This window comes from Gigantopelta aegis, unplaced genomic scaffold (assembly GCF_016097555.1).
Source record: "Gigantopelta aegis isolate Gae_Host unplaced genomic scaffold, Gae_host_genome ctg3740_pilon_pilon, whole genome shotgun sequence".
NCBI lineage: Eukaryota > Metazoa > Mollusca > Gastropoda > Neomphalida > Peltospiridae > Gigantopelta > Gigantopelta aegis.
The window spans coordinates 86,453-112,764 of record NW_024533487.1 but is presented as its reverse complement, the minus strand read 5'-3'; the positions used below and the strand labels follow the sequence as shown (position 1 = coordinate 112,764).

The 26,312-nt window shown below is 33.1% G+C and overlaps 1 protein-coding gene and 1 pseudogene across 1 annotated transcript; both read left to right on the top strand.

The window, feature by feature from the left end:
* The first annotated feature begins 3,283 nt into the window (after positions 1 to 3,283).
* On the top strand, positions 3,284 to 8,334 carry LOC121392400 (annotated as a pseudogene).
* Positions 8,335 to 14,726: 6,392 nt separating this feature from the next.
* LOC121392399 (protein Smaug homolog 1-like) lies at positions 14,727 to 15,276 on the top strand. The gene is made up of 2 exons (XM_041523627.1): positions 14,727 to 14,781; positions 14,945 to 15,276. Exons 1-2 carry the CDS (start codon positions 14,727 to 14,729, stop codon positions 15,274 to 15,276), a joined length of 387 nt encoding a protein of 128 aa, XP_041379561.1.
* The last annotated feature ends 11,036 nt before the right edge of the window (positions 15,277 to 26,312 follow it).

Below are 26,312 nucleotides of genomic sequence, written 5' to 3'. Positions count from 1 at the left end.
CTTCGCTTGCCATATCATAATTTAATGAAATTTTACTACCAAAGACAATGATATGATTGATAGTAATTGGGGGAGCACTGGTAATGGTGTCATTTGATTTTAACTTGGTTCCTGGTGGTAAACAACGCTGCACTCAATCTAATATTTAAATTGTCACTAGGATGAATGATTATTGCCAGTAGAGGCATTGTTTGGTTATTATTGGAAAAGGTTGGTACCCTTCTCTCCCATTTACTGAAATGAAAATACGTCGTGTCCATTAATAAGTACAAGTCATCATTATATGATTTACTAAAAACATTATTTTAATTATTTCATTAGTCCCTTTATTCTTCATTAAATGCACCTATAACTTTCAATTATTATTGACTGAATTTTCTTAAATAATAAACTCTGTTCAAGTTTTTTTTATCTAATATATATCTCTATAAACAAATCGAGTTTACTATAGCGGTTGTGCAGACTTACCACACATATGCCATATTTGTATTGTCCAAAGACAATACAAAAAGCAGTCTCACTACATTTACTTCTATCCATCGATACTACCTAGTTCTTGTTCCATGTAAGGTAAGTATAATTGTTTGTCTATATTTCATTTTTATAATCATTTAATTCAATGACAAGTACTTGGCTCCTGTGACTCCATTCACTCATTCAGTTGTACCCTATTCCTAACGTAAATAAACACAATGATTTTTGTGTGTTTCACTCTTTTGTGCAGGACACCCTTTTAGAGTTAATGAAAAGCTCATACTTTCCCGCCTTTGGTGATCCATAATCATCATGAGATAAGTGTTGGTTAAAATTTTCTCATACTCCACTTTGGTATTACTCTCATTATCATGAGATAACGTGTTGTTAAATTTCTAGTGTTTGGTAAACCTTAAAAAAAAAAAAAAAAAAAAAAAAAAACAAAAAAAAAAAATTAAACATACTTCCCTAATTACTTTACACAACATGGAGAGCACAAACCTTTTTTCATTATTTAATAGTGACCAATATAAACTAAGAGTGACAGAATTTATATACTATAGTAAGATTATAAGTTAGTTACCATCTAAGGACAGTCATTTCTAATGACTCCTGTGTAAAATATGCTTATTCTTCTTGTTAGTGGTTAGTGCTACTAACTCCTGATATTACTAGTATTAGGACAGGATACGCTCATTGGATGGCTGACCTGTAAATGATGAGACATGGACTCTCTCTATAACAAAAAATACTGCTGATCAAATTGATAGCAATGGAAAGATTGTTCATTTGGCAGAAATTGGAAAAGAAAAAATACATTTATGTCCATCTACACCACCGAAATCATGTCCAGGTAATGTTCAATAGTGTTGTATTTAGTCCTATCGATTCCTTCATATGAAATGTTTATCGTTTCTATCAGACTGTAAGTCCTGGTATGAAGGCAGGGTTATAATCTCAGGGTATATATCTTATCAATCCTGAATGGAGTAGGACTCCTGTTGAGTCAACTGTAGTAACAAATATTTTCATATTTTACTACATGTCTTTCAGATAGGTCTAATTGTGACATGGCGACTGATGGTGGGTTGGATGGACTGTCTTTCCAAAGAATAATGGATGGCTCTGTCGACTTCTATCTCAATTGGATTGATTATTTTCATGAGGTTTTGGAAATACCTCTCAGGAATAATTGGCTAGGACTTAGTAAAACTTCACATTTAGCTAAGTGGGCGTGTAATCTACAAAACTATAAGAGATTGATATGAGAGATAAAGATGGGACATGCCATATGCCATTTACTACTACCTTCTACATAGATAATTTCTATCAAACCACTGATTATACTCGCCATGTATCCTGGAATAAGTGGTACTGCTGGAGACTCACCCTTTGATACATATCTATGATATTTTTACTACTAAAGACAATGAAAATGAATCAACATGGTAATACTAATTGTGGCATGTTTGCTTTTACTGGTCATGGGTGGTAAAACAACTGCCATCCATCTAACTTAAATGGTCCCTATGGTGTTGACTCAAGCGGAGGCATTAGTATGGTATTATTGGAAGGGTTGGTACCATCTCTAACCATTTGCTGAAATGAAAATACGTCGTGGTCCAGTAATTAAGTACAAGTCACATCAGTAATATTGATTTACAAAAACATTATTTTAATTATTTCATTAGTCCCCTTTATTACTGTCATTAAATTCACATATATACTTTTCATTCGTATTGACTTAGGAATTTTCTTAAATCAAAAAGTCTGTTTCTGTTTTGGTTAGCTATAAACATCTCCTATGACTTAATTTAAAAATTGGACAAATATCAAAGCTAAAATTGATGTATCATTTAAAAATGCTATGGTAATTTTCACATATGTATGCACTACATCAGTTTATATATGGTAATGTACAAAGCTAAAGGATTAGTCAACATATATAATATTCAGTGCTTGGGTAAGTTTTGGGAACAAATAGATTTACCATATAGCTAATGGGGATGTGTCTACAGAACTAAGAGTTGATACAGAGATAAAAATAGTAACACTGCATATCCCATTACTCTACATTTTACTAGGTGGTTCTACCACTGATTATACTCTCCATGTATCTGCATATAAATAGTTGTAATGCTAGGGAATCACTTAGATATCATAATCTCATGAAATTTTTCTACCAGGACAATGACAATGATAATAGTAATTGAGGGAGCACTGTAATTGTGCAGCTGATTTTACTGGTGCATGGTGGTATACCAAATGCTATCACTCTAATTTAAATGGTCTCTATGAGGTTGATACTGGTGATGGCATTGTATGGTATACTTGGAAAGGTTTTAATATTCTCTACCATTTGTTGAAAAGAAAACATGTCATATTTAAAGGGTTAAGTCAAGTCATCAGTAATATTTGTGGATTAAAGACATTATTTTTTAATTATTTAAGTAGTCCCTTTATTATATAATTAATTCACAAAATAATTTTTTAATTAGTATTGATTTTTTTTAAATCACGCCTGACAGTAACATGGGGCAATATGGATCTTGTCTATATTGTTGTATATCCATTAATGGTGCAAGACAATACACAAAAGTGGTCTCGCTACATTTATTTTCTATACATCTACAAGACCTAGTTCTCGTCCCACATAGGATAAGTATATCTTTGTTATCTATACTTCATTATTATACTCATTATTAATTCAATGATAATTATTTGGACTCCATATACTCATTTAGTTTGACCCTTATTCCCTAAAGAATAAACACTGATTTGCTATGATTATTTCAAACTTTTCATGCAGAACCACTTTTTAGAAGTTTTAATGAAAGCTCATGCTCCAGACTTTGTGTATAAAGCTCAGTATCGTCATGAGATAAGTGTTGTTAAATTTTCTAGCTTGGTATGTAAATTAAATTCCTTGGCACTTTACACAACAATGCATGGATAAGTAACTTTGTTCATTAGTAAATTGTATGATCAATGATAATAGAGAGGAAATGTTACATACTTTACTAATATTATAAGTTAGTAACTCTGTCTAAACAGTCCATTTCTAGTGACTCTTCTGTAAGAAAATGGCTATCTTCTTGTTAGTGGTAGTATTACTAACTCCTGATATTACTAGTGTAGGACAGGGATTCTCTCACTGTAATACAAGCTGACAGTAATATAGGGTAACATGGATCCTGTCTATGTAAACAATACTGCTGTATATATGGTAATAGTGGGAAGACTTTAATTTGAAAGAAAAAGGAAGAAAATGGAGTATTTTCTTTGTCCATCTACACAACTAAATCATGTCCAGGTAATGTAGTATGTTTTATTAGTCTATCTATCATCTCTTACTAAAACCATAACATGTAATTACATGTTATGGTTTAGTTCTACCAGACTGTACAGTCCTGGTATTGAAGCAGGTTACAATATTAGTGCTGTATATCTTATTAATCCTAATGGAGGGACTCCATTTGAGGTCAGCTGTAGTATACTTATTCTCATACTTTTACTACATGTCTCTATATAGGTCTATTGTGACATGGACAATGATGGTGGTGGATGGATGTTCTTTCAAAGAAGAATGGATGGCTCTGTTGACTTCTATCTCAATTGGATTGATTATGTTCATGGTTTTGGAAATACCTCAGGAGAGTATTGGCTAGGACTTAGTAAACTCCATCATTTAGCTAATGGGAGTGTATCTACAAAACTACGAGTTGATATGAGAGATAAAGATGGTAACACTGCATATGCCAGTTACTCTACATTCTACATAGATAATTCTACCACGATTATACTCTCCATGTATCTGGATATAGTGGTACTGCTGGAGACTCTCTTGGATATCATAATCTCATGAAATTCAGTACTAAAGACAATGACAATGATGATAGTAATTGGGGTAGCACTGGTAATTGTGCCAGTTGATTTTACTGGTGCATGGTGGTATAATAACTGCTATCAATCTAATTTAAATGGTCACTATGGTGATGATACTGCTGATGGCATTGTATGGTATTGTTGGAAAGGCTGGGGATATTCTCTACCATTTGTTGAAATGAAAATACGTCGTGTCTAATAATGAAACATGTCCTCAATAATACTTGTTGTTTAATGAAATAATTTAATTATTTAAGTAGTCCCTTTATTATATTATTTCACAAAATATCTTTCAATTAGTATTTGATTTGAATTTAATTAAAATCATAAAGTCTGTTCGTGTTTTTGTTTCTATAACATATCTACTATGAGTATGACTTCAATTTAAAAATTGAACAATATCACAGCCAAAGTGATGTATCATTTTAAAATGTTATGTGCATTTCACATATGTGTATGACACTCATCCTTTTATATATATGGTAATACAAGGACTAGTCAACAGATATAATAGATGTACAGATTGTTAAGTTCTTGCGTGACTTTTGTAAACAAATAGATTACCTATAGCTATGTGTAGAACTTATAGCACATTGACACTAGTCTATATATAAGTATTTACAGAAAAATACCATCAAATGTACTACTTACAACAATGATATACTAGTAATTTATTATTATATCTGTTGTACCACACATACTCAAGTATAGAATCCATTTTTATTACTAGGTAAAGTAAACAATTAATTAGTCTAGACAGCTAAATGAAGTTAATTAATAGAAAAATGAGGAAACAGTAAAATTTGTTATATGAACATTGTATGAGTGAGATAGGAAAAGTAATTATGAGTGACATAACTCAAATAACACATTGAGGTGTTTAAATGGACCCACCACTATAAATAGTGATATGGTATTGATTCCTAGGGAAGGAAGCTACTTAAAATTTACAGAGGGGTTGGGAATATTTTTACTGTAATATATTGAAATAAGAACTTGTAGTTACTACATTACCACACATACTAGTCACAATGGCTGTCTTCTTTTTAGTGGTAGTGTTGCTAACTTTTGATATTACTAGTGTAAGACATGCAAGGATCCTCTAATTGTATGGCTGACAGTAATATGAGACAACATGGACCCTGTCAATGTAAGCAATTGTCATTAAATCAATGATTGTCCTATAAAGTGTTTATAAATTCAGCATCATAATGACATCATAATGTGTTTGGTATAAAGAAAGAGTAACAACAGTTCATTAGTGAATAGTGAACACTACAACAGAGTACATACTATGTAATATTATTAAGTTAGTAACTCTGTCTAAGACAGTCATTTCTAGTGACAGCTCTACAAGAAAATGGCTATCTTCTTGTTAGTGGTAGTATTACTAACTCCTGATATTATAGTGAAGGACAGGGATCCTCTCACTGTATACAAGTTGACAGTAATATAGGACAACATGGATCCTGTCTATGTAAAAAATACTGCTGTATATATGGCAATGGTGGAAGACTTTCAATTTGAAAGAAAAAGGAAGAGTATTTCTGTCCATCTACACAACCTAAAATCATGTCCAGGTAATGTCAGTAGTGTTTTATTAGTCTATCTATCATCTCTTACATGTTATGGTTTTAGTTCTACCAGACTATAAGTCCTGGTATGAGGCAGGTTTAGTGCTGTATATCTTATCAATCCTGATGGAGGGACTCCATTTGAGGTCAGCTGTAGTATACTTATTTTCAAATTTCACTGCATGCATGTCTCTCTATATAGGCCTATTGTGACAAGGAGACTGGTGGTGGTGGATGGACTGTCTTTCAAGGAAGAATGGATTGCTCTGTTGACTTCTATCTCAATGGACTGATTGTGTTCATGGTTTTTGGAAATACCTCAGGAGAGTATTGGTTATGACTTAGTAAACTCCATCGTTTAGCTAATGGGAGTGTATCTACAAAAGTAAGAGTGATATGAGAAATAAAGATGGTAACAGTGCATATGCCAGTCCACTCTACCTTTTACATAGGTGGTTCTACCACTGATTATACTCTCAATGTATCTGGATATAGTGGTAAACTCTCTTGCATATCATAATCTCATGAAATTTATTACTAAAGACAATGATAATGATCCTGCATGATAAATAAGGTAACAATGGTAATTGCATAATTTATTTTACTGGTCCTTGGTGGTATATAATTCTCATAATTAACTTATGGACAATATTTGTGGTAATAATGAGAAGAGAGTTAGATGGACTGGATGAGATTTTCTCTACCATTTATTGAGATGAAAACATGTTGTGCCTAAATTACAGAAATTGTTAATTTTGACTTGTTATTATCATTTTGTTTTTGTTTTGTTTTTTTTACTCACTAGTTTGGTATTTTATTGGTTGTATTGTTTAATGTTAAATTATATTTTCAAAGTAGAATTCACATGTCAGAACTATATGTAATGATAAAAAGAGTATGCATAACCAAAGAAAAATACTGTCTTTCCTAGTGTAACAGCTGTGGCTGTATACTCTTTAAGATACTTGAGAGAGGGAGGCTAGTATTTGAAGACAGTTATTATTTGAGAGTGGTGTTTAAATAATTGATGCTACCAGAATAATGAACTAGAACATACTAACAGAGTTCAATCTGAACCTTTCTAAGATATTAAAGTAAGTATAATTATTATAGGTTCAAGAGTTCTAAGGATGCAAAGTTGAGACTTTGAAATATATACATCAGTTGTAAATTATATGGCTATTCCTGATAAACAGTGCGTCAAAGAAATTGTATTTCTTGTGGGATAATGCATACACAGATATTAAATTAAAAGTTTAATTTTCATTAAATCGAGTATTATCTCCTCTTTTAATTAATAATAATAATATCCTTTTAAAATATACACATTAAACTGTTTCAAAGAATTAAATATGACACTCTCTGGAAGTGTTCTAGATGTATAATGCATACACAGATATTAACTAAATGCTACTTTCAGACTATACCATTAACAACTAAGAGATATTACACATGTTTTAAATAAAAAAATATACTCAAAATATAAATATTAACATACTCTGGTACTACGATACATCTAATATTTATACATCATAATCAACTGCATTTTATGTGAAATACTCAAAATTAAAAGTCTAAGATTTTATGTGAACTACAGCTGTTTGAATACTTGAATTAAATCATCAGTACTGCAAATTAACAAACAATTAATTTTTAACAAAGAAGAGCCTATATATTCTTACATGGTGTACTAATACAGCAGTGTGATAACATACATCCCATTCCTCACATTACAAATAGAGTAATTAAGTATATCTGGTATGGCTACTAACAAATAGAAAGTCAGTTCAGTATATCATTTTATTATCAACAGAGACTAGTACTCTTCTGCATAGCAATTCTGATTATGGCTATCTTCTTCTTAATAGTACTGTTACTAACTCCCGATGTTACTAGTGTAGGACAGGGATACTCTCACTATATGGCTGAATCTAATATGAAACAGCATAGATCCTCTCCATATGAACAATACTGCTGTACACATGGCAATAGTGGAAAGACTTTTAATTTCAAAGAAAATAAGAAAATGATCTATATCTTATGTCCACCAACACGACCTAAATCATGTCCAAGTAATATCAGTAATACTTAATTAGCCTATATCATGTTATATGTTATAGCTTTAGCTCTACCAGACTGTAAGTCCTGGTATGAAGCAGGTTATAATACCAGTACTGTATATCTTATCAATCCTGATAGAGGGACTCCATTTAAAGTCAACTGTAGTATACTTATCCTCATATTTCACTAATGTGTCTCTATATAGGTCTATTGTGACATGGACACTGATGGTGGTGGATGGACTGTCTTTCAAAGAAGAATGGATGGCTCTGTTGACTTCTATCTCAACTGGACTGATTATGTTCATGGTTTTGGAAAGTATCAGGAGAGCATTGGCTAGGACTTAGTAAAATCCATTGTTTAGCTAATGGGAGTGTATCTACACAACTACGAGTTGATTTGACAGATAAATATGGTAACACTGCATATGCCAGTTTACTCTACATTTTACATAGGTGGTTCTACCACTGATTATACTCTCCAATGTATCTGGATATAGTGGTACTGCTGGAGATGCTCTCATATCCATAATGGCATGAAATTTTACTACTAAAGACGATGATAATGATCAATATAGTGGTAATTGTGCCATTAAACACACTGGTGGATGGTGGTACAAGAAATGTATTCTTTCTAACTTAAAATGGTCGCTATAGTGATGACAGTAACAATGGTATTTATGGTACATTACTCATCAACGATTTGTTGAGATGAAACTACGTCGTGTCTTTTACTGACTGATCTTTTAAGAGACAATATACAAACATGTTGATTTAATTTAAATATTATAAAAATAAAGCTTTAGTTTCCATTAAATTGAGTATGATCTCCTCTTTTAATTATCTTTTTAAAATATACAAATTAAACTATTTCAAATAATTAGATATACGACTTTCTGGAAGTGTTCTAGATGTATATACTTGATTGATACTTGTTTCATTATAATCTTGTAATTGACATGTTAGGACATATTTGACGTTACATACCAGTCCTTATCTAGATAAAGAAGTTTATACTTTTTTCTAACTATGATAACATTGAACAAAGGTTTCTATAGGTTACTATTGACTGCATAGAAAACACAATTTTAACTGCACAACTACTGAGTAGATATGGCTGTAGTGCAGAGCTGGATCTAGTACTCTGGCTAAACTTATAAGTACCACCAACTTTAGATTTTGGTACCAAAGATTAATACACTAAATATAATTAACACCAAAATTTCCCAGCTACACAGTAAGAAAAAAATGTCATCTAATAAACTTACAAATCAATTAATGTGATAACTGTAAGTGACAAATAAAATTATAGAATTATTTTTTGCAATAGATAATTTACATTTTGAATGATTCATGACACAAGAGATATAATTAAGAGATAAATATAGCACAAGAAGCAACTGAATACTGTATTAGCAGCACTTAGACTACAGTCTGAGTGCCACAAATGAAATAGTACACTCAAAATGCACATTATCTGATTTATTGTGAGCATTCTATACTTCAAATAGCTTCTTATATATAAACTTTCAATCATTCCTACCTTTGCATTCGTGTATCATATATCTGGATAATATATGCTTCACCATTGACATTCTAAAGTCTATCTTGGCTGTATGTCTGAAGTACTTACAACATTTCACTAATATTACAAGAATCATTGAATATATAAATTATAGTACGCTACGACTATCATATCATGGGTGGTGCCTTTGATACACCCACGTACCAAACAACAAACATCCACAATCTACTATTACTACGTCATAAAGAATGATGTGACATCTTCATTATATTATACAGACCAGCTCTCTGTTCTTAAAACAATACAGATATCATTAGAAGGATGGAAGATGTCACACCACTAGACTCAATGTCCAGACTAAAGGTAAGTCTTAGAAAATTGGAGTGATATTTACAATCAATGATGCCAACTAACAACAAGTAACCTGTAAGTAATGTAGTGAATCCTGTAGTACACAAAGACATAAAGGCTACTTCTAGTGTATGTAAGATAATGTATCACTATCGCTATGTACAGTGTGTATTAAGTATGCGCATGTTAGATAATGGATAGATAGTCACAGTCAAATAAAAATTCTTAGTGAGCCAAAATGAGAATTGATAAAATCATACTAGACCATTAATAGTGTGTTAATGACAATTACTGGTTATCACTATACACACACTCACTAACACTATGTTAAGGCACATTTGGGTCAATTATGAGGTATATAATGATCAGTAAAACTTCAGGTGATTCATTAAATGAAAGAGTTGATTGTCAACATGTTGAGAGAAAACATACAAGAATTGAGCACAATGGAAGAATAAATTGTTACCTTTTGTCACCATAGTAGCTATTATTAAAAAAGTCACACTTTAACCATTGTGTGTTTGAAGATATGCAGACGTAATAAAACATGTCTTGTCACCTACAGCATAGTTCAACATTTTTATAACTTCTTAAAAGGTGTTCTACCAAATTAGCAAACTAGTAACATATATATTTCCCTGTTTAAAATTGAATAGAATTCTTGGCAACAATATGTACATAGTAGACATATATGATGTCATTTTTAATTTTATATGTACATTGTGGACATATATGATGTCATTCACAATTTTGTATGTACAATGTGGACATATATGAACCATTTGTGTCATTTTCAATTTTAGTTATGAGACTAGAGTAAGATTTAAGATTATATTTCCAGTGTGACATCTTTAATAATGATGAATACACAATAATGAATTAAATATTTCTCCATACATGTACATGTACTACAATAGCATCACTATAGTAATGATATCATGTTGAGATCACAACATAGTCAGACTTCGTTGTAGTACATCTGCAATATCAATCTGAGACTGTTGTCTACTAGTGTATCATCAACAATTACAAAGTCTGTACTCCCTCAACATGTATATGTTTAGATTAACAGGTACCAATAACAAAACAATTATATAATGGATATGCCTTAAAGCCCCCAATAACCTTATTGTATATTTTACAAAACAGGATATCTTGTAAGGTAAATAAGTTCAAAGATAGAAGTATAACATTGTTAGACCGAGACCAATTCCAATTCAGGTTTGCAAGACTTATTCCTTTATTTATAACTACAAGATTTAAAACCACACTTGTCACAAAAGATTAAAACCAATTTTTTTAAATTTACTTGAAAATTAAGAGACTGAAACCTATTCCATATTCATTTCAACTGGAACCAATGATTCAATGACTGATGCTTACTCAAACTTTATACCATAACTTCCCAAGATACCACAATTCAGGTTTTTACATTATAAGAAGTGGCATTTTTAAACCTCATTATGATTTTTAAACAGGACTATATCCACCATACTCTTCAGTTAGACAGCAATAGTCATCATTTAAATAACACAAGACTGAAACCAATACACAGAGACTGAGACCCATAATGTGACTATTTCAAATTTCATCTTACATGTACATGCACAGTGTTTAAGTAACTAATACATGTAAGCGCAAATAACACAGACTGACATGCATACACGTGCAAACTACAACACACTAACCAGTTAATTTGGGTGTGGTAACCAGATTTCCCATTGATAAATTATTGCAATGTCATCAGAGCAAATATATGCATATAAGTACATTATATACTAACCTTAGGACATTTAGAATGGAATCAAGATTATCAGGTGGTGGACGTAGGAAAGTGAAGCGTTGCTTGGTAAGTGGAAAACTAGGGAGAAGAGCAATATTGTTCTTTTAACTATGTAATACATGTAGTCTATATATCAATATTAATTGACATATATAATGACCTTTGTTTAAAATTTACTACCCTATGTAACAAGGTGTCTCCAGGTCAACATTGTAAGACAAACTTGTAGTCCCCAACCAACATATATACTGTTCATATTATCACATAGTTATGTTAGAATAGTATAATACATTTCTACATTGTAAGAAATATGCTTTGGGAGACGTGTATAAGATAAAATATAAATCAATTATTATGATTTAAAGTGTGATTACTCTTAAAGGACACTTTGAATTAATGACACCCTCTATATTCAGGAAGTTATTTTTGTTTCATATAAATATACTAACACATTACTAAACCATGTCTATATGAGAGAAAAGTCAGTACGTTCACGAGGTGCAGGGAGGATCACAACAGACAAAACATTTAATTTGTATCTTACTGTCATCAAACTGAGAACATAACGACTTCATTTGTCAAGTCTATTACTTCATGATGGACAAGTACTTGTCCTCTCTATAGTCATTACTCTTCTGATCGTGTTATACTATAATATACTGTGTTATACTATGTTACACTGTGTTATACGGTGTTATACTATGTTACACTGTGTTACACTGTGTTATACTGTGTTATACAGTGTTATACAGTGTTATACTGTGTTATACAGTGTTATACTGTGTTACACTGTATTATACTGTGTTATACTATGTTTACACTGTGTTACACTGTGTTATACTGTGTTATACTGTGTATACAGTGTTATACTGTGTTACACTGCATTATACTGTATTATACTATGTTACACTGTGTTATACTGTGTATACAGTGTTATACTGTGTTACACTGCGTTATACTGTATTATACTATGTTACACTGTGTTACACTGCATTACACTGTGTTATACTGTCGTAGTTGAATTGGTACATAGGAATTCTCAAACGTCATAAGTACATACATGCACATGTAATTTGTACATGTACATGTTACCAGGAAGTATATGCACTATTGATGTACATGTAATATTTGCATAATTAAAGATAATTTTCCCAATTACATGTGCATGATTTTTTCTGTGTGGAGTACATTTATAGTTTATTTTCTTTAAACATGTCATGAGGTATTCAACATATGCTTTGTTCAAGCACATCAAATGTCTATCATTACCTTAAATAGCCCATTAAGAAAAGTATATACTATTAAAAACTACAACACACACACACACTATCAAAGAACTTACACAAGAGTAGAAACATGATGAGTGGGTGTCAGCCTCCAGACCACAAGCTATATGTAACCCTGGTCCACAAGTCATCTGATCCAATGGATGTAGCGAATGACACAATAACCTAAAATTACATATAGTTTATAGGAACCAGCTTATTTTATTACAACTGTTGCTAGGATACCTTTTTTATTGTGGTTTAGTTTGGCAAGCCCAAAAATGATGTTTTGAACAACAAGTAGTACATGGTCGTGTGTGTTGAGTGATCAAATGAATGAATGAATGAATGACATATTGTACAGATGGACGCATAATGAACAATTGGACAGAGGACAGATACAGACAGGCAGGCAAATGGATAGATGGATGAATGCATGGATGAATGACAGTAGATGAAGAGTAAATAATGGACAAGATAAAGACAATGGATAGATACATAGATTATTGGCAGACAGATGGAGAGGATAACAATCATACCACAATGTACAGATCATATAGAAGCCAATCATATTTTTTAGGGGGAAACTAGTGGGTAATGATGAGATTAACTTCCTCAGTAAATAATACCAAGAATAAAATCAATTCAATATATTGTTAGAATTGTCCCCAAAAGTAACAGGTTGACATCATTAATGTAATTTCAATATCTACTACTACGTTAAATATTATAGAAGAATATATTATATCATGTACCTACTTACCACAAGATGAGGAGGACTTCCCTCTGTTCCAAGAGATCGTTTCAATGTTAGTACATTCTGACGTTTCTTATTTCTAAGTTGTTTCATCTATTATGTATAAAGAATTAATTGATTATAATAATTATTGTAATTAACAGGGTTGATTTGTTTACCTGATTTTTTACGATCTATTCGTCTCATTTCTTTCATCTTCTTTCCAGACATTGACTTCAAACCAACACGACCTAACAAAAGAAAATACTATCGTAACAAGGAGTAAGTCGTGTGATACAATGAGATAGAGGCCAAAGCAAGTTTATATATTATTTACCTTTGTTATTAGCTTGAATATTTCCTTGGTCTTGTGTTTGCCATGTTTGTGTGGTTTGTTCTGCTGTTTCAGAGGACCAGGCCGATGTGCTGATTGATCAGCCATGACATGAAGACACCACGTGTGTACGCATGCGCAAAGGAACATCCACTGGCCGGATATTAAACATCCGAAAGATTGTCGGGGGGAAATTCTCAAAAGTAATACTGTATTAATTAGCGTATTGTGTACCCAATATGGTAGACACAAAGGGAGAGGCATAGCAAAAAAAAGCTTTTGTCTGGATTCGCTAGTCACAGTAGTCAGTGAGCTGAGTAAAGCGAGATCTCCCACCCAGATTGTTGATCTCCTTTTTCCGACAAAGGCTGCAAGTTCTTTTCCAGCCATAACTTCAACAACTCCATCATTATTATCGCTCCTACACGAAAGTCAACTTCAATTGACTGACTTTTTGTTTTGTGGTTAGTAGGCTCTTAGCTCCGTCTTTACTTTTCGTCTTTTATCAAGTCATATCGTTGAGTTTAAAGAAATTTTTTGATTCTATCGACCCAGTTTCAAGGCACAACTCGAAGAATCATGAAATCGAGTGCTTTCGGAGATCGAGCAAGACAGTTAGCTACCTGGTTTCAAGAATGGAATCAATGCGAACAAACTATCGCGTTGTACTCCCTCCTTACTAAAGTCAGTGCTACGCAGGCTAGGTTCTTCTCTCTAGTCTTGGAGCACACGCTCAAAAATGGGTCAAGATTCACAGGAACTAGCCAGGATGGAGAACGATGCGAACAATCCAGGTAAGCAACAACTTACATATACTCGGAAGTTGTTTTCTGCTAGATGAACTTGAAAATGAAGCTTTCCATACATAACCAGTTAGACAGCTGTTGTGTGCATTCATCATTTATTGTTAATATTTTGTTTACTTTCTATTAATGTTCTTTTTCCACTCCCTTTCAGCTTTCCTCAGTGCTATCCACAGCGAACCTGACAACCTTGCCTTACAACAGCTTCTATCTCACATTCCTCTTCTCCATCAGGAAAACAACAAAGCACGAGAAGAATATTTGAAACTACTTCCTAAAGTTCTATTTGGTTCCATTGAAGACTCTGACTACTTGTATCAATGTCGGCAAATAATATCACTAGCTTTAGTACATCCTGCATTTCCACATGAGGATCGTGAAAAACTCAAATTCTGGTTATCTCGATTAGAAGAAAAGATGCCGAAACAATTGCTGAGAGAAATGGAACTCTTACTCATCAACCATACCATCAATTACGATCCATGACCTACCTTCCTCGCCTCCAAGAAGAATATATCAGCTGCATACTGGTCATTCCGATGATTTAACTAGTCGTAAAGATCGTATATACATAACGCTTCCACCTGGATCTAGCCAGAATCTTCAGTTTGTCGATGGGTTTGATGGCCTTGGAGAAGTGGATACGTATCCTTCATTTGAAGATGATGATGAACCAATTCAGAAAGCTTTCACACTCTCCTCTGGCCAAAGCCTTTTCCACCACTCTTCCATTACAAGAGCATTGTTCTACTCCTAATGGTATGATGATTATAAAAGAATGAAGAACAAATCACTATCTCTACCTAACAACCGTGCTCCGTCAGCTTGCTCTCTTCCTGCCTCATTCGACGACCAAATACCATTTTTATGGAAACCTGGCATGAAAGGTAAAGTTATAGCCTCGTCTAGTTGTGTCTATTATTTATCTGTTGTATGTTTAAGTACTTACTCTAACAATTGTATATACATTGTTGGATTCTTGTGTTGATGGTACTGTTATGATATGATGAAACCACTGTTAGTGATGAGTGTGTCTGTGTAGATTTTTGTCTTGGTTGATGAAATTCGTAGACTGTAGACTGTCTTCAGGTGTATTCATGAATTAAGTTTGTTCGTCTCTCCCTCCCTCCTTTTTTCCACTTCAATTGTGGTATCTTTTTAAAATGTTAGCAACATAATTAGATCAAATGTCTTCCTCTGTCCACAACATGTGGTTGAATGACAATAGTATTTTTCAATAGTCTATATTTTCCCTATATTTTGTTACCTATTGACACACAAAACACAGAAATTTGTATACACAAATAAGATCTATAGGACACTTAGGCTCTTTACAACACATACACACACACACGCACACACACACACACACACACACACTCAACCTTTTGTCCATGGTGCTTTGTATTCAATCTGTTTTTTTTTTAAATGGCTCTTTATATTTGACTATTATTAATTAACACTCATAAAAAAGGCTTGAGTCTCAGTACACTAGAGTCATTCATGTGGCTGCCATGTCATTTATGGGCTGTTGATATAGCTTGAGTGGTTGCCATGTCAAAGCTTTTGGAAACAGTTGGGCCAATAGTTACTGAGATTATGTCACTGTTAAGGTAGTTAAATTTATCAGCACTTTGATATTAATGGACTTGCTAGGTCATGTGTGTTGGTCAATTATTAATAATTATTAATTTAGTTAAAATAGGTTTATACAGATGAGAATGACTTAATAGTTTATTGCTATAATTATAGGGTTAAAATAGGTTTATGCAGATGAGAATGACTTAATAGTAATTATAGGATACAAGTTACTGTTTGTTATTTTCCCTATAAACTTTTCTCAGATTACTTTTTAATTGTGTTATACAATAACCATAATTGTTCATTTACCATGTTTAGAATTAGCGTATTATAACAAGTTTAGTTCTACAGATTCTAAAGCAGTTATGAGAACAAGTATAAAAAATCAGTACCTGTACAGGTGGGTACATACCTTGATCAAAGCCAGATTTGTGTACTGGGAATTTTCAGTAAGTGGTTATTAGTTGGGGACTTGTGTAGCTGGTTGTCAAGTTGTTGCTCTATTACTATTATGGAATATGGAATGTGCATTTTTTCACTTCCTCTTTTTGTGTTTAATCATATCAACTTAGCAAATGTCCTTGATATTTCAAATTCCTTTGGTAGTGTTATTTCTCATAATTATGTAGCAGAAAAAAATAGTGACTGGCTGTTGTTAGTAGAGAAAGTTTGCTATCTATGATTACTTACTTAAGTAATCATATCATAGAGTTAAACCACTACTGAAGAATACTATATAGCAGCTGTCTTTGTTTTATTTTGAAAGTGTTTGTGTATTTTGTATATTTAGAATAGAGAGAGAGAGAGAGAGAGAGAGAGGAGAGAGAGACAGAGACAAACACACAACACAGAGAGAAAGCAGCTTGACTTTACTCCATACCCCCCTCCAAAATGTCAAATCTCATGAGTATTGATTCATGAATTGTTTGACAAACATCATATAGTGTATTATATATATTGTATGTATATATATATATATGTGGATTGCCTCATGTTACAGGGTGTGACTGATCAAGGATAAACAAAACTTAACTAGACCCCACTGACCATTGTAAACCCAGACATTAAATAAAATGGTTGCTAAGGGGTATGTATTGTGTTATGGATAAAAATTGGAACAGGAATGGAATGGAATGGGATTGAAATAATAAGACTGGAATTGACTATTACATTATACATTTTATTGGATGTGTGTGTACTAGGTATTACAATATATAGACATAGTTAATACCTAAGTTGTCATGTGAACAAATGTGAAAGCAACTCTGTTATAAGGTACTACTTCCATTTATAGCAGAAGAAAAGTTTTGAACAAATTCCCTTGCTACTGATTATTCTGTAATTGTTTTGTTTGGTGTGTTCTTGTTAGTATGAATTACTGGTAACCTCCACAGGGACTCTTAGACTAGTGAACATCAGTACTTCTAAGATAGCTACCATTAGTAAGCTCTATACTAGTAAAACATCAGTACTTACTACAGTGACCTAAGATGGCTACCATTAGTAAGCTCTAGACTGGTAAACATCAGTACTTACCACAGTGACCTAAGATAGTTACCATTAGTAAGCTTTTGACTAGTGAACATCAGTACTTACCACAGTGACCTAAGATAGCTACCATTAGTAAGCTCTAGACTAGTGAACATCAGTACTTACCACAGTAACCTAAGATAGCTACCATTAGTAAGTTCTAGACTAGTAAACATCAAGTAATTACCACATGACCCCCAAGATAGCTACATTAGTAAGCTCTAGACTAGTAAACATCTGTACTTACCACAGTGGCCTAGGATATCTACCATTAGTAAGCTCTAGACTAGTAAACATCAGTACTTACCACAGTGACCTAAGATATCTACCAAGTATACACACACAATCAATACTGACCACAGTGTAGTAGCTATTCTTTGACTACTAAATACCCTGTCACCAATGTCTAGACCAATGAACATCAATACTTCCCAACAAGGACCGTCTAGACTGGGCCAAAGTAATGCTCATATGTTCAAAATTCTCATTATAATGACCATATTTGATAACTGTGAATGTCTTGATATGCCAATACTCACCTTAACATGATCATCACTCTTCCATCTCAGTTAACTGTATATACACCACATTACCATATATACATGAGTTTATGATGATGTATTGCATGTAATCTTGTAGTGTTGTGGCTGAATGGCTTTCCTCCTTTTGTAGCCAGTGCCCTCCCACACAATTGCTAATAGCCCTTAGATGTATTTTGTTCCTTTTATGTACAGTAGAAAAGGCTTTTAAATCTATCCAATTGTGTGATTTGAAATCGTCTGATTTTTATGTGGTCATCATCTCTCTTTCTCCTGTCCTTAGATGTTCCAGTATGGTTAAAATCACTAAGGCTGCACAAATATCAACAGCTCTTTGTTGACATGACATATGAAGATCTTCTTGACACAACTGAAGATTTTCTGGAATCAAAGTAAGTAACCAGATTCATTAATACCTCAAGACACTCCAGATCACTTGTAGAATACAAACTATTCATTAAAACAGTAACTATATATTATTATAAAAATATAATCCTGAATTCTCAATACAAGTCTATCTTGCAAATAGCACTCAACTATCCACAATTTGACCAGATAAATGCTCTTTTTGCTATGTTGTCTGAAATTAAAAAAGGATTTTGTAAACAAATCATACAATGTGAAAGTTAAGATGTTACAACGTCATAAGACTATTAGCTGATATGTTAATATAAGGTAATATTACTGTACTCTAAATAACTTCTAGGGTTATGTACACAGTCCAATATCTTGTTATAATAGTCTTGTCTGTAAGTCTTCAGTAGTCAAAGCTGCTATCCTAATCTTAGCCTAGTAAGAGTTTCCACTTACCACACCTGATCACTGACCCCAAATTTGTACAGATATTATTACAGAGACCACAAACTACCCACTCATCTAGCAGAGGAGTAACAAAAGCCTGTATAGTTTATAGTAGTAGTACTGGAGTAGTAATGGTATATGAGTGATGTAAATGCATTATTTACTCTAGTTTATTAGTTTGTTGTTGAGAACTTGTTTTAAGAACTTGTTATGTAAGTTTAGTGGTTATGGTTTGGAGGATGTTCAAGAATACAGACTCGATATTTACATTACTTGGAGGGCATTGTTTTAAAATGGTATTGAATTTGGCTATTTAGCAGAAGCTGTATGTAATATTGTTAAATATGAATTGATAAACTTTTAAACATTAAAAGTAACATCACAGCTGTATGTAAATATTGTTAACTATGAATTGATAAACCTTTTAAACGTTAAAAGTAACATTATCACTGCATATATAGTTTAGTTCAATAACAATTACAGGGCCTTTGTGTATTATTGTAATTGGGGACTAGATCCACGATACATACATATTCTATTCTATTATGTTTTTTTATTATTAATCTACTATTATAATATGACTGTAATGAAAGAAGCATTGCTACTCGTTGTTGATGCAGAACACTTTTAGTATATGATTTCATTATAATCCATTTATGACACAATTAAATTATATAGCTACTTGCCTTTTATGGCCCATAAGCATTAGAGAATTTACTGATCGCTATTGCATTATATATAGACTATACCTTCAATAACCACTTTGGGGGTTGTTGTCACGGACAGTTTGTCTCCATGGAAACCATCCCAGTTATCTCCTTATGAATATTTTTAGTGTTTTGAAGTGTCTAAAGAAACCTTGTTTCCTCAGTCTTGTATTGTTTTGGTTTCTTTAGAACACTTACACACTAAATAAAATATTCCATGGATGAAATTTTGTTTCTGACATGTTTTCCATGGGAGATATCTTGCAGTTTGTTTATTTTATTTTCCATTCTCATAGAATGTTACTAAAGGAGCTAGAAAACAAAATTATACTTAGACATCAAAAAACTTCACAAACGACCAGATTTGCTAGCCGAAATGGAGCAGTGAGCACAACATGTGAGGGAGGGTCTTGTAATCATAACCCTGACATTTGGGTGCTAACATTACATATATGCAGCTGGTAATGAAAAAAGGTCATGGCTTTAATGAGTCTCCTCCCATTTAACACCAGGGGAGGTCACATACTGGTCATCTAGAGCTTCTCTAATAACCACACAGTACAGCTGGTCTTGTTTGGTCTATAGTGATGTACTATAAAATAAAACTGATATTGGAGTAAATTGTATACATGTATGTACATGTACATGTACAATATTGGAACACATGTCTTTAGGATGACAAGAACAATCATTGTTCTCTCTCTCTCTCTATCTCTCTCTCGCTTTCTCTCTCTCTCTTCTTCCCTTCTCCCTTATCTCAGGATGTGAAAGCCTGGTGAACTCCTCTCATGTATTGACCGGTTAAAACAAGTATTAGTCACTCCTATTAAACCATACCCACTTCTAAGTGATGAACCCTCACCTCCTACTTCTACCATACAGCTAACACTTCCGTGAAGATAAGGATAGTAGTAAACAGTCTCATCAACACCAGGTATTGATGGAAACCTTGGTTTATTATAAATAATGACTTAACTCCCTCCTCCCCCTCTTCCTCTCTCTCTCTCTCTCTTAGTAGGTGACTCTTCTTTCCTCCAGTCAAGAAGACTCGCCCCAACATGTTCCTGCCACTCAAGATGGTGGCAGTAGTGGAGGAAGTTCATGTTCCACTCCTCCTTCTTCACCTCGTCTTCATCGTTCATCATCAGCGTCATCAATTGATGATCTCTTAGCAAAGGATTTTTCCTCAAGAAGATCTGCCATCTTTGATTACTCGTACTATTGGAAAGGTAGGAGTTCTCATTATATTCACATATGTTCTACATTAATATTAGTCCCAAACTACAATTAATATTGAGGACACATTGTTTTCAGCTATATATCCATTGTTTCAGCTATATATCCATTGTTTTAGTCCATTGTTTCAGCTATATATCCATTGTTTTGATTATAATAAATGCATCCCATTCTATTTTGACTTGACTATAGATCCATTTTAACTATGGATCCATCTATTCTTCATCCATCCATCCATCCATGACTTTATATCAATCCTATAGTTTTCAGTCAATTAATGATGCATACAGAAACAATGAAGAGAACTTGACATCTTACATCAAATTATTAGACAATGCCATGTGCCATGAGGTAAGTGTTAGAGTTTATATAAAAAGGTAGACAAAACTATCCATTGGCATTCAACAGCTTAAGACTAATCTGCTGATATACTGGTAGCTATTTTATTGAAAACATGTACTGGGTATTTTTGCTACTTTTGGTCAAGCTTGCCAATTGTACACACGTCATTTGTAATGTATACCTGTTTTTATAAGCACATGTAAATGTATGTACTCAATTTTTAATGTACATTACCATTAAGTAATTGTGTAAACATTAGGTATTAATATATATATATACAGTTCACATTACTAACAAACACTATTGTCATATCACACTGCCCCACCTAAAACTTGGAATTGTTTATTAGTGTGGACAGTGGCCTCAATAAAAATACCTTTATAACTATTGCATAGTTTTTGTACATACCATTCACACGCACTCCTCTCAATGCTAACTGAACACTAGGAAAAAAGCAGACATTGTGTCCACTACAACTGACCCCTCCTTGAACAGTTATGGCCTAATAGACACTTGCCTGTCTTATAATGGAAGCAATTACAGCACATATATTATAATTACTTGATGGTGCAAACTACACTATTGTTGCTTCTTTATTACGTATGGATGCTAGATAACAATTTTAACTGATGTAGTTAGTAATCAATTATTATAATATGACACAAGACAGGATAGGATTAGTACAAATATTGGCTTTTTAATATAGCAATTAACTGTCTTGTCTTATCTATTCTATATCTACTATTCAGCACAATTTATAATAGGCCTCTTTAAATAAACTTGTACTGCAAAAAGTTAAGTACTGACTGTTGTTGTCAATGTCATGGTTAATAACACTGGTCATATGTCATGAATATAAAGGTGTTATATTTAAGATATTGTCCTTTATTATGAGAGGTTAATTGTCATCAGATGGAATGTGTTATGATCATAAACAGTAATGTGTATGCCAATGATACAACTCTTTCATTTCATATTGGAATGTATGTTGATATGACTTTGTGGTCAGTTTATAATATGTAGGTTTCTATTTGAGTCTGAAATTTTCTGGTTTTCAGAACAGATTTATTGTTTGATATGACTCACTGTCATTGAATTGTAACAACCATTAGTAAGCTCTATACTAGTAAATGTTGGTACTCACCATGGTGACCTAGCTATCATTATTACTCTCTGAACTAGTGAACATCAGTACTTCCCATAGTGATCTAGGATAGCTACCATTAGTAAGACTCTATACTAGTAAACATCAGTACTTACCACAGTGACCGGATAGCTACCATTAATAAGCTCTATACTAGTGAACATCATACTTACCACAGTGACCTACCATTAATAAGCTCTATACTAGTAAACATCAGTATTTACCACAGTGACCTAAGATAGCTACCATTAGTAAGTTCTAGACTAGTAAACATCAGTAATTACCACAGTGACCCCCCAAGATAGCTACATTAGTAAGTTCTAGACTAGTAAACATCAGTACTTATGATTACGATGACTGCTCTTTTCTGTAGGCATTTAAAGTAAGTCACAAGAAACTATTCTTTGATTGGAAGCAGCAATGTCAACAAACATTGAGGGTCATCTCTCCAAAGAAATCACCTCGAAACAGAGGGTCAGTAACAATACATAACATAAAGCTAACATACTAGACTATGACAGCAACCAATGAGCACACCGATATGTACTTAATATCGCTCTCATGTATTTACATGTTACCTGATATCTTGTAGTCACCTCAACTTTATTGGTATTATTTAACATGATCTACACCCATAAAACTGACTACCTTATATAGCATTACTGTTAACCACATTGTGTTCATAATATTTTGTCTTCATATTTTTCATGTGGGTTTTGCAATATGCATCCATTTGGCTTCTATGTACTACAACGTAAATCGTCCATTTATCTCATTTATTGTCTATTCCGCTTTTTGTGCCCATCTTGTTTATATGTCCATTCATCATGCTTATATGTCCATTCATCTTGTTTATATGTCCATTCATCTTGCTTATATGTCCCATTCATCATGTTTATATGTCCATTCATCTTGTTTATATGTCCATTCATCATGTTTATATGTCCTTCATCTTGTCTGTCATCTTGTTTGCATGCATCCATTAGCATTATTCATTCATCCATTCTTTTATTATTTCATGTTCTCTATTTGGTTGGTATCAATGTTAAACTGTTTATATCCATTAGGTGGCCCAATGCCTTCACAATAGCTGGTAATCCTCCTCAACCTAAAATTCCCTATCCAGACAAGAGAAATGGTCGTCGTAGCAATGTTTCGTATTATACCATGGGACCTAAAGTACCTACCAGTATCATTGGTTCTCCCGAGATCATATAGTACTCTTCCAAAGGCTAACCCCCGTCAATTACATCAGGTAATAAGATAGGCCCTTGATGTGGTTAGTACTGACTCATTTAAGAATCTAGACACCATCAATGCAATTATCACCAATTAAAAATACTTTTTTTTTAGCCCTTACCTCCTCCGCCCTACTATCCTCCTCCTCGTAGTCGTAGCAACACTGGTCCCTCAATGAAACAACCACCAATTCCTATTCCAGCTGTTCTACGTGCTCATCGTTATGTCAATATGACAATCCCTTCTCCTATGGAGGTCAGCGAGACACACATGGATGAACTGTGTAAAAGTGTAACTGAACATGCTCTGGAGGTATGAAAGTCATATTTTTATCTCACTTGTACAACATATGAACTATTTAGCAATGTGTTGTCTATAGCTTTGATCTTGTGGTACATGATAGACATGTTTTATAGGATACACCAAGTACAATAGAACTAACTAAAACTTATTGAAGGAGACAAAGATATTATTCTCTTTCTCTCTCTCTCTCTCCTCTCTCTCGAATCTCTCTCCTCCTCTCTCTCTCTCAATCTCTCTCCTCTCTCTCTCTCTCTCTTCTAGATCAGAGCGATTTATAAAATGCATTTCACTAACAATACTCATTTTTAAAAAAACACAATAGAAAAGCATCAAAAACATGTAAAAAAAAAAAAAAAAGAAAGCATGTTTGTTACCTTCCAGTTTTATGGCAGGATACTACAATAAAAATAACACTACATTCTACTTCAGTACACCCAAAGACTTCACAGTGATATTACCCACCCAAGACAAACGATGCTCCATCAAATAATGGATTACATTTGTGTAAAAAAATTGCATTGTAAATAGAACTCTCAATTAGTCAGACATTATTGTTATGTTGGGATGCATCATGAAGTACATTTTTTTTCGCAAGTTCCCAATAGAATTGATTTACCTTGATCTGATGAATAGTGATTTCACTAAATGTTCTCTTCCAAAACCGGCTGGTTCCGTGCTATACTCCTCTTTGTGTATTTATGTTCTCTGTCAAGTCTGATTCTCAAATTTCCATACCCAGACTCTGATTTCTGTGTTCATATTTTACTAATCAACTGTAAAAATAGTCATTTTACAAATGTATGAATTCTCTCTTGTTTTTTCCTTTTCCTCTTTCTCTCACTGATATATTCCTTCTCTTCATCTAACCATTCAACCATCATCAAGTATTTTAACCACATCGATGTCATCTGGTCATTATCCTATGTTCCACTTATCCATATATATGTGTGTGTGTGTGTTGTGTGTGTGTATATATATATATATGTGTGTATGTGTTCTACAAGTTCATGTGACCTGCATGTGATGTGTCTTGTGTGTGAGAATATATATTATGTAATCATTGCATCATTTATCATTGACTGATGATTGATGTTCTAATAATTATTATAGTAATTATTAAAAATCTCTTAATTTTTTTCTGATAAACTCAATTTTTAAAGCAATTTCCATTTAATTTCTCTCAACTGTTTAAAATTTATTATAATTTTTTTTTGGTTTGGTGCAATGCAATGGATGCTATATGGTTTGAATAAAATATAATTCATTACACAGTCACTGCAGTACCAACGTCCATGAACACTAGATGTACATGTATAGAAATATTGAATATAATCTAACATACTTCATTATACAGTCAATGGCAGTACCAACGTCCATGAACAGCTAGATGTACATGTGTAGAAGTATTGAATACAATCTAACATACTTCATTACACAGTCAATGGCAGTACCAAACGTCCATGAACAGCTAGATGTACATGTATAGAAATATTGAATATAATCTAACATACTTCATTATACAGTCAATGGCAGTACCAACGTCCATGAACAGATAGATGTACATGTATAGAAGTATTGAATATAATCTAACATACTTCATTACACAGTCAATGGCAGTACCACGTCCATGAACAGATAGATGTACATGTATAGAAGTATGAATATAATCTAACATACTTCATTACACAGTCAATGGCAGTACCAACGTCCATGAACAGATAGATGTACATGTATAGAAGTATTGAATATAATCTAACATACTTCATTACACAGTCAATGGCAGTACCAACGTCCATGAACAGCTAGATGTACATGTATAGAAGTATTGAATATAATCTAACATACTTCATTACACAGTCAATGGCAGTACCAACGTCCATGAACAGAACGTACATGTATAGAAATATTTGATTATAATCTTTTTAAAAATGGCTTGCTTTCCTACCAGCCAAGAAGTAAAACAAAAGTTGATCAGAGAAGCTAGCTACATTATCTTACACTAGCTACTATGTACTTGTATCTATGGCAACATACTAATAATTCAAACACTTAATATTACATCAATAGGTTTGTTTCCAACAAAAATTATATTCCACTCTG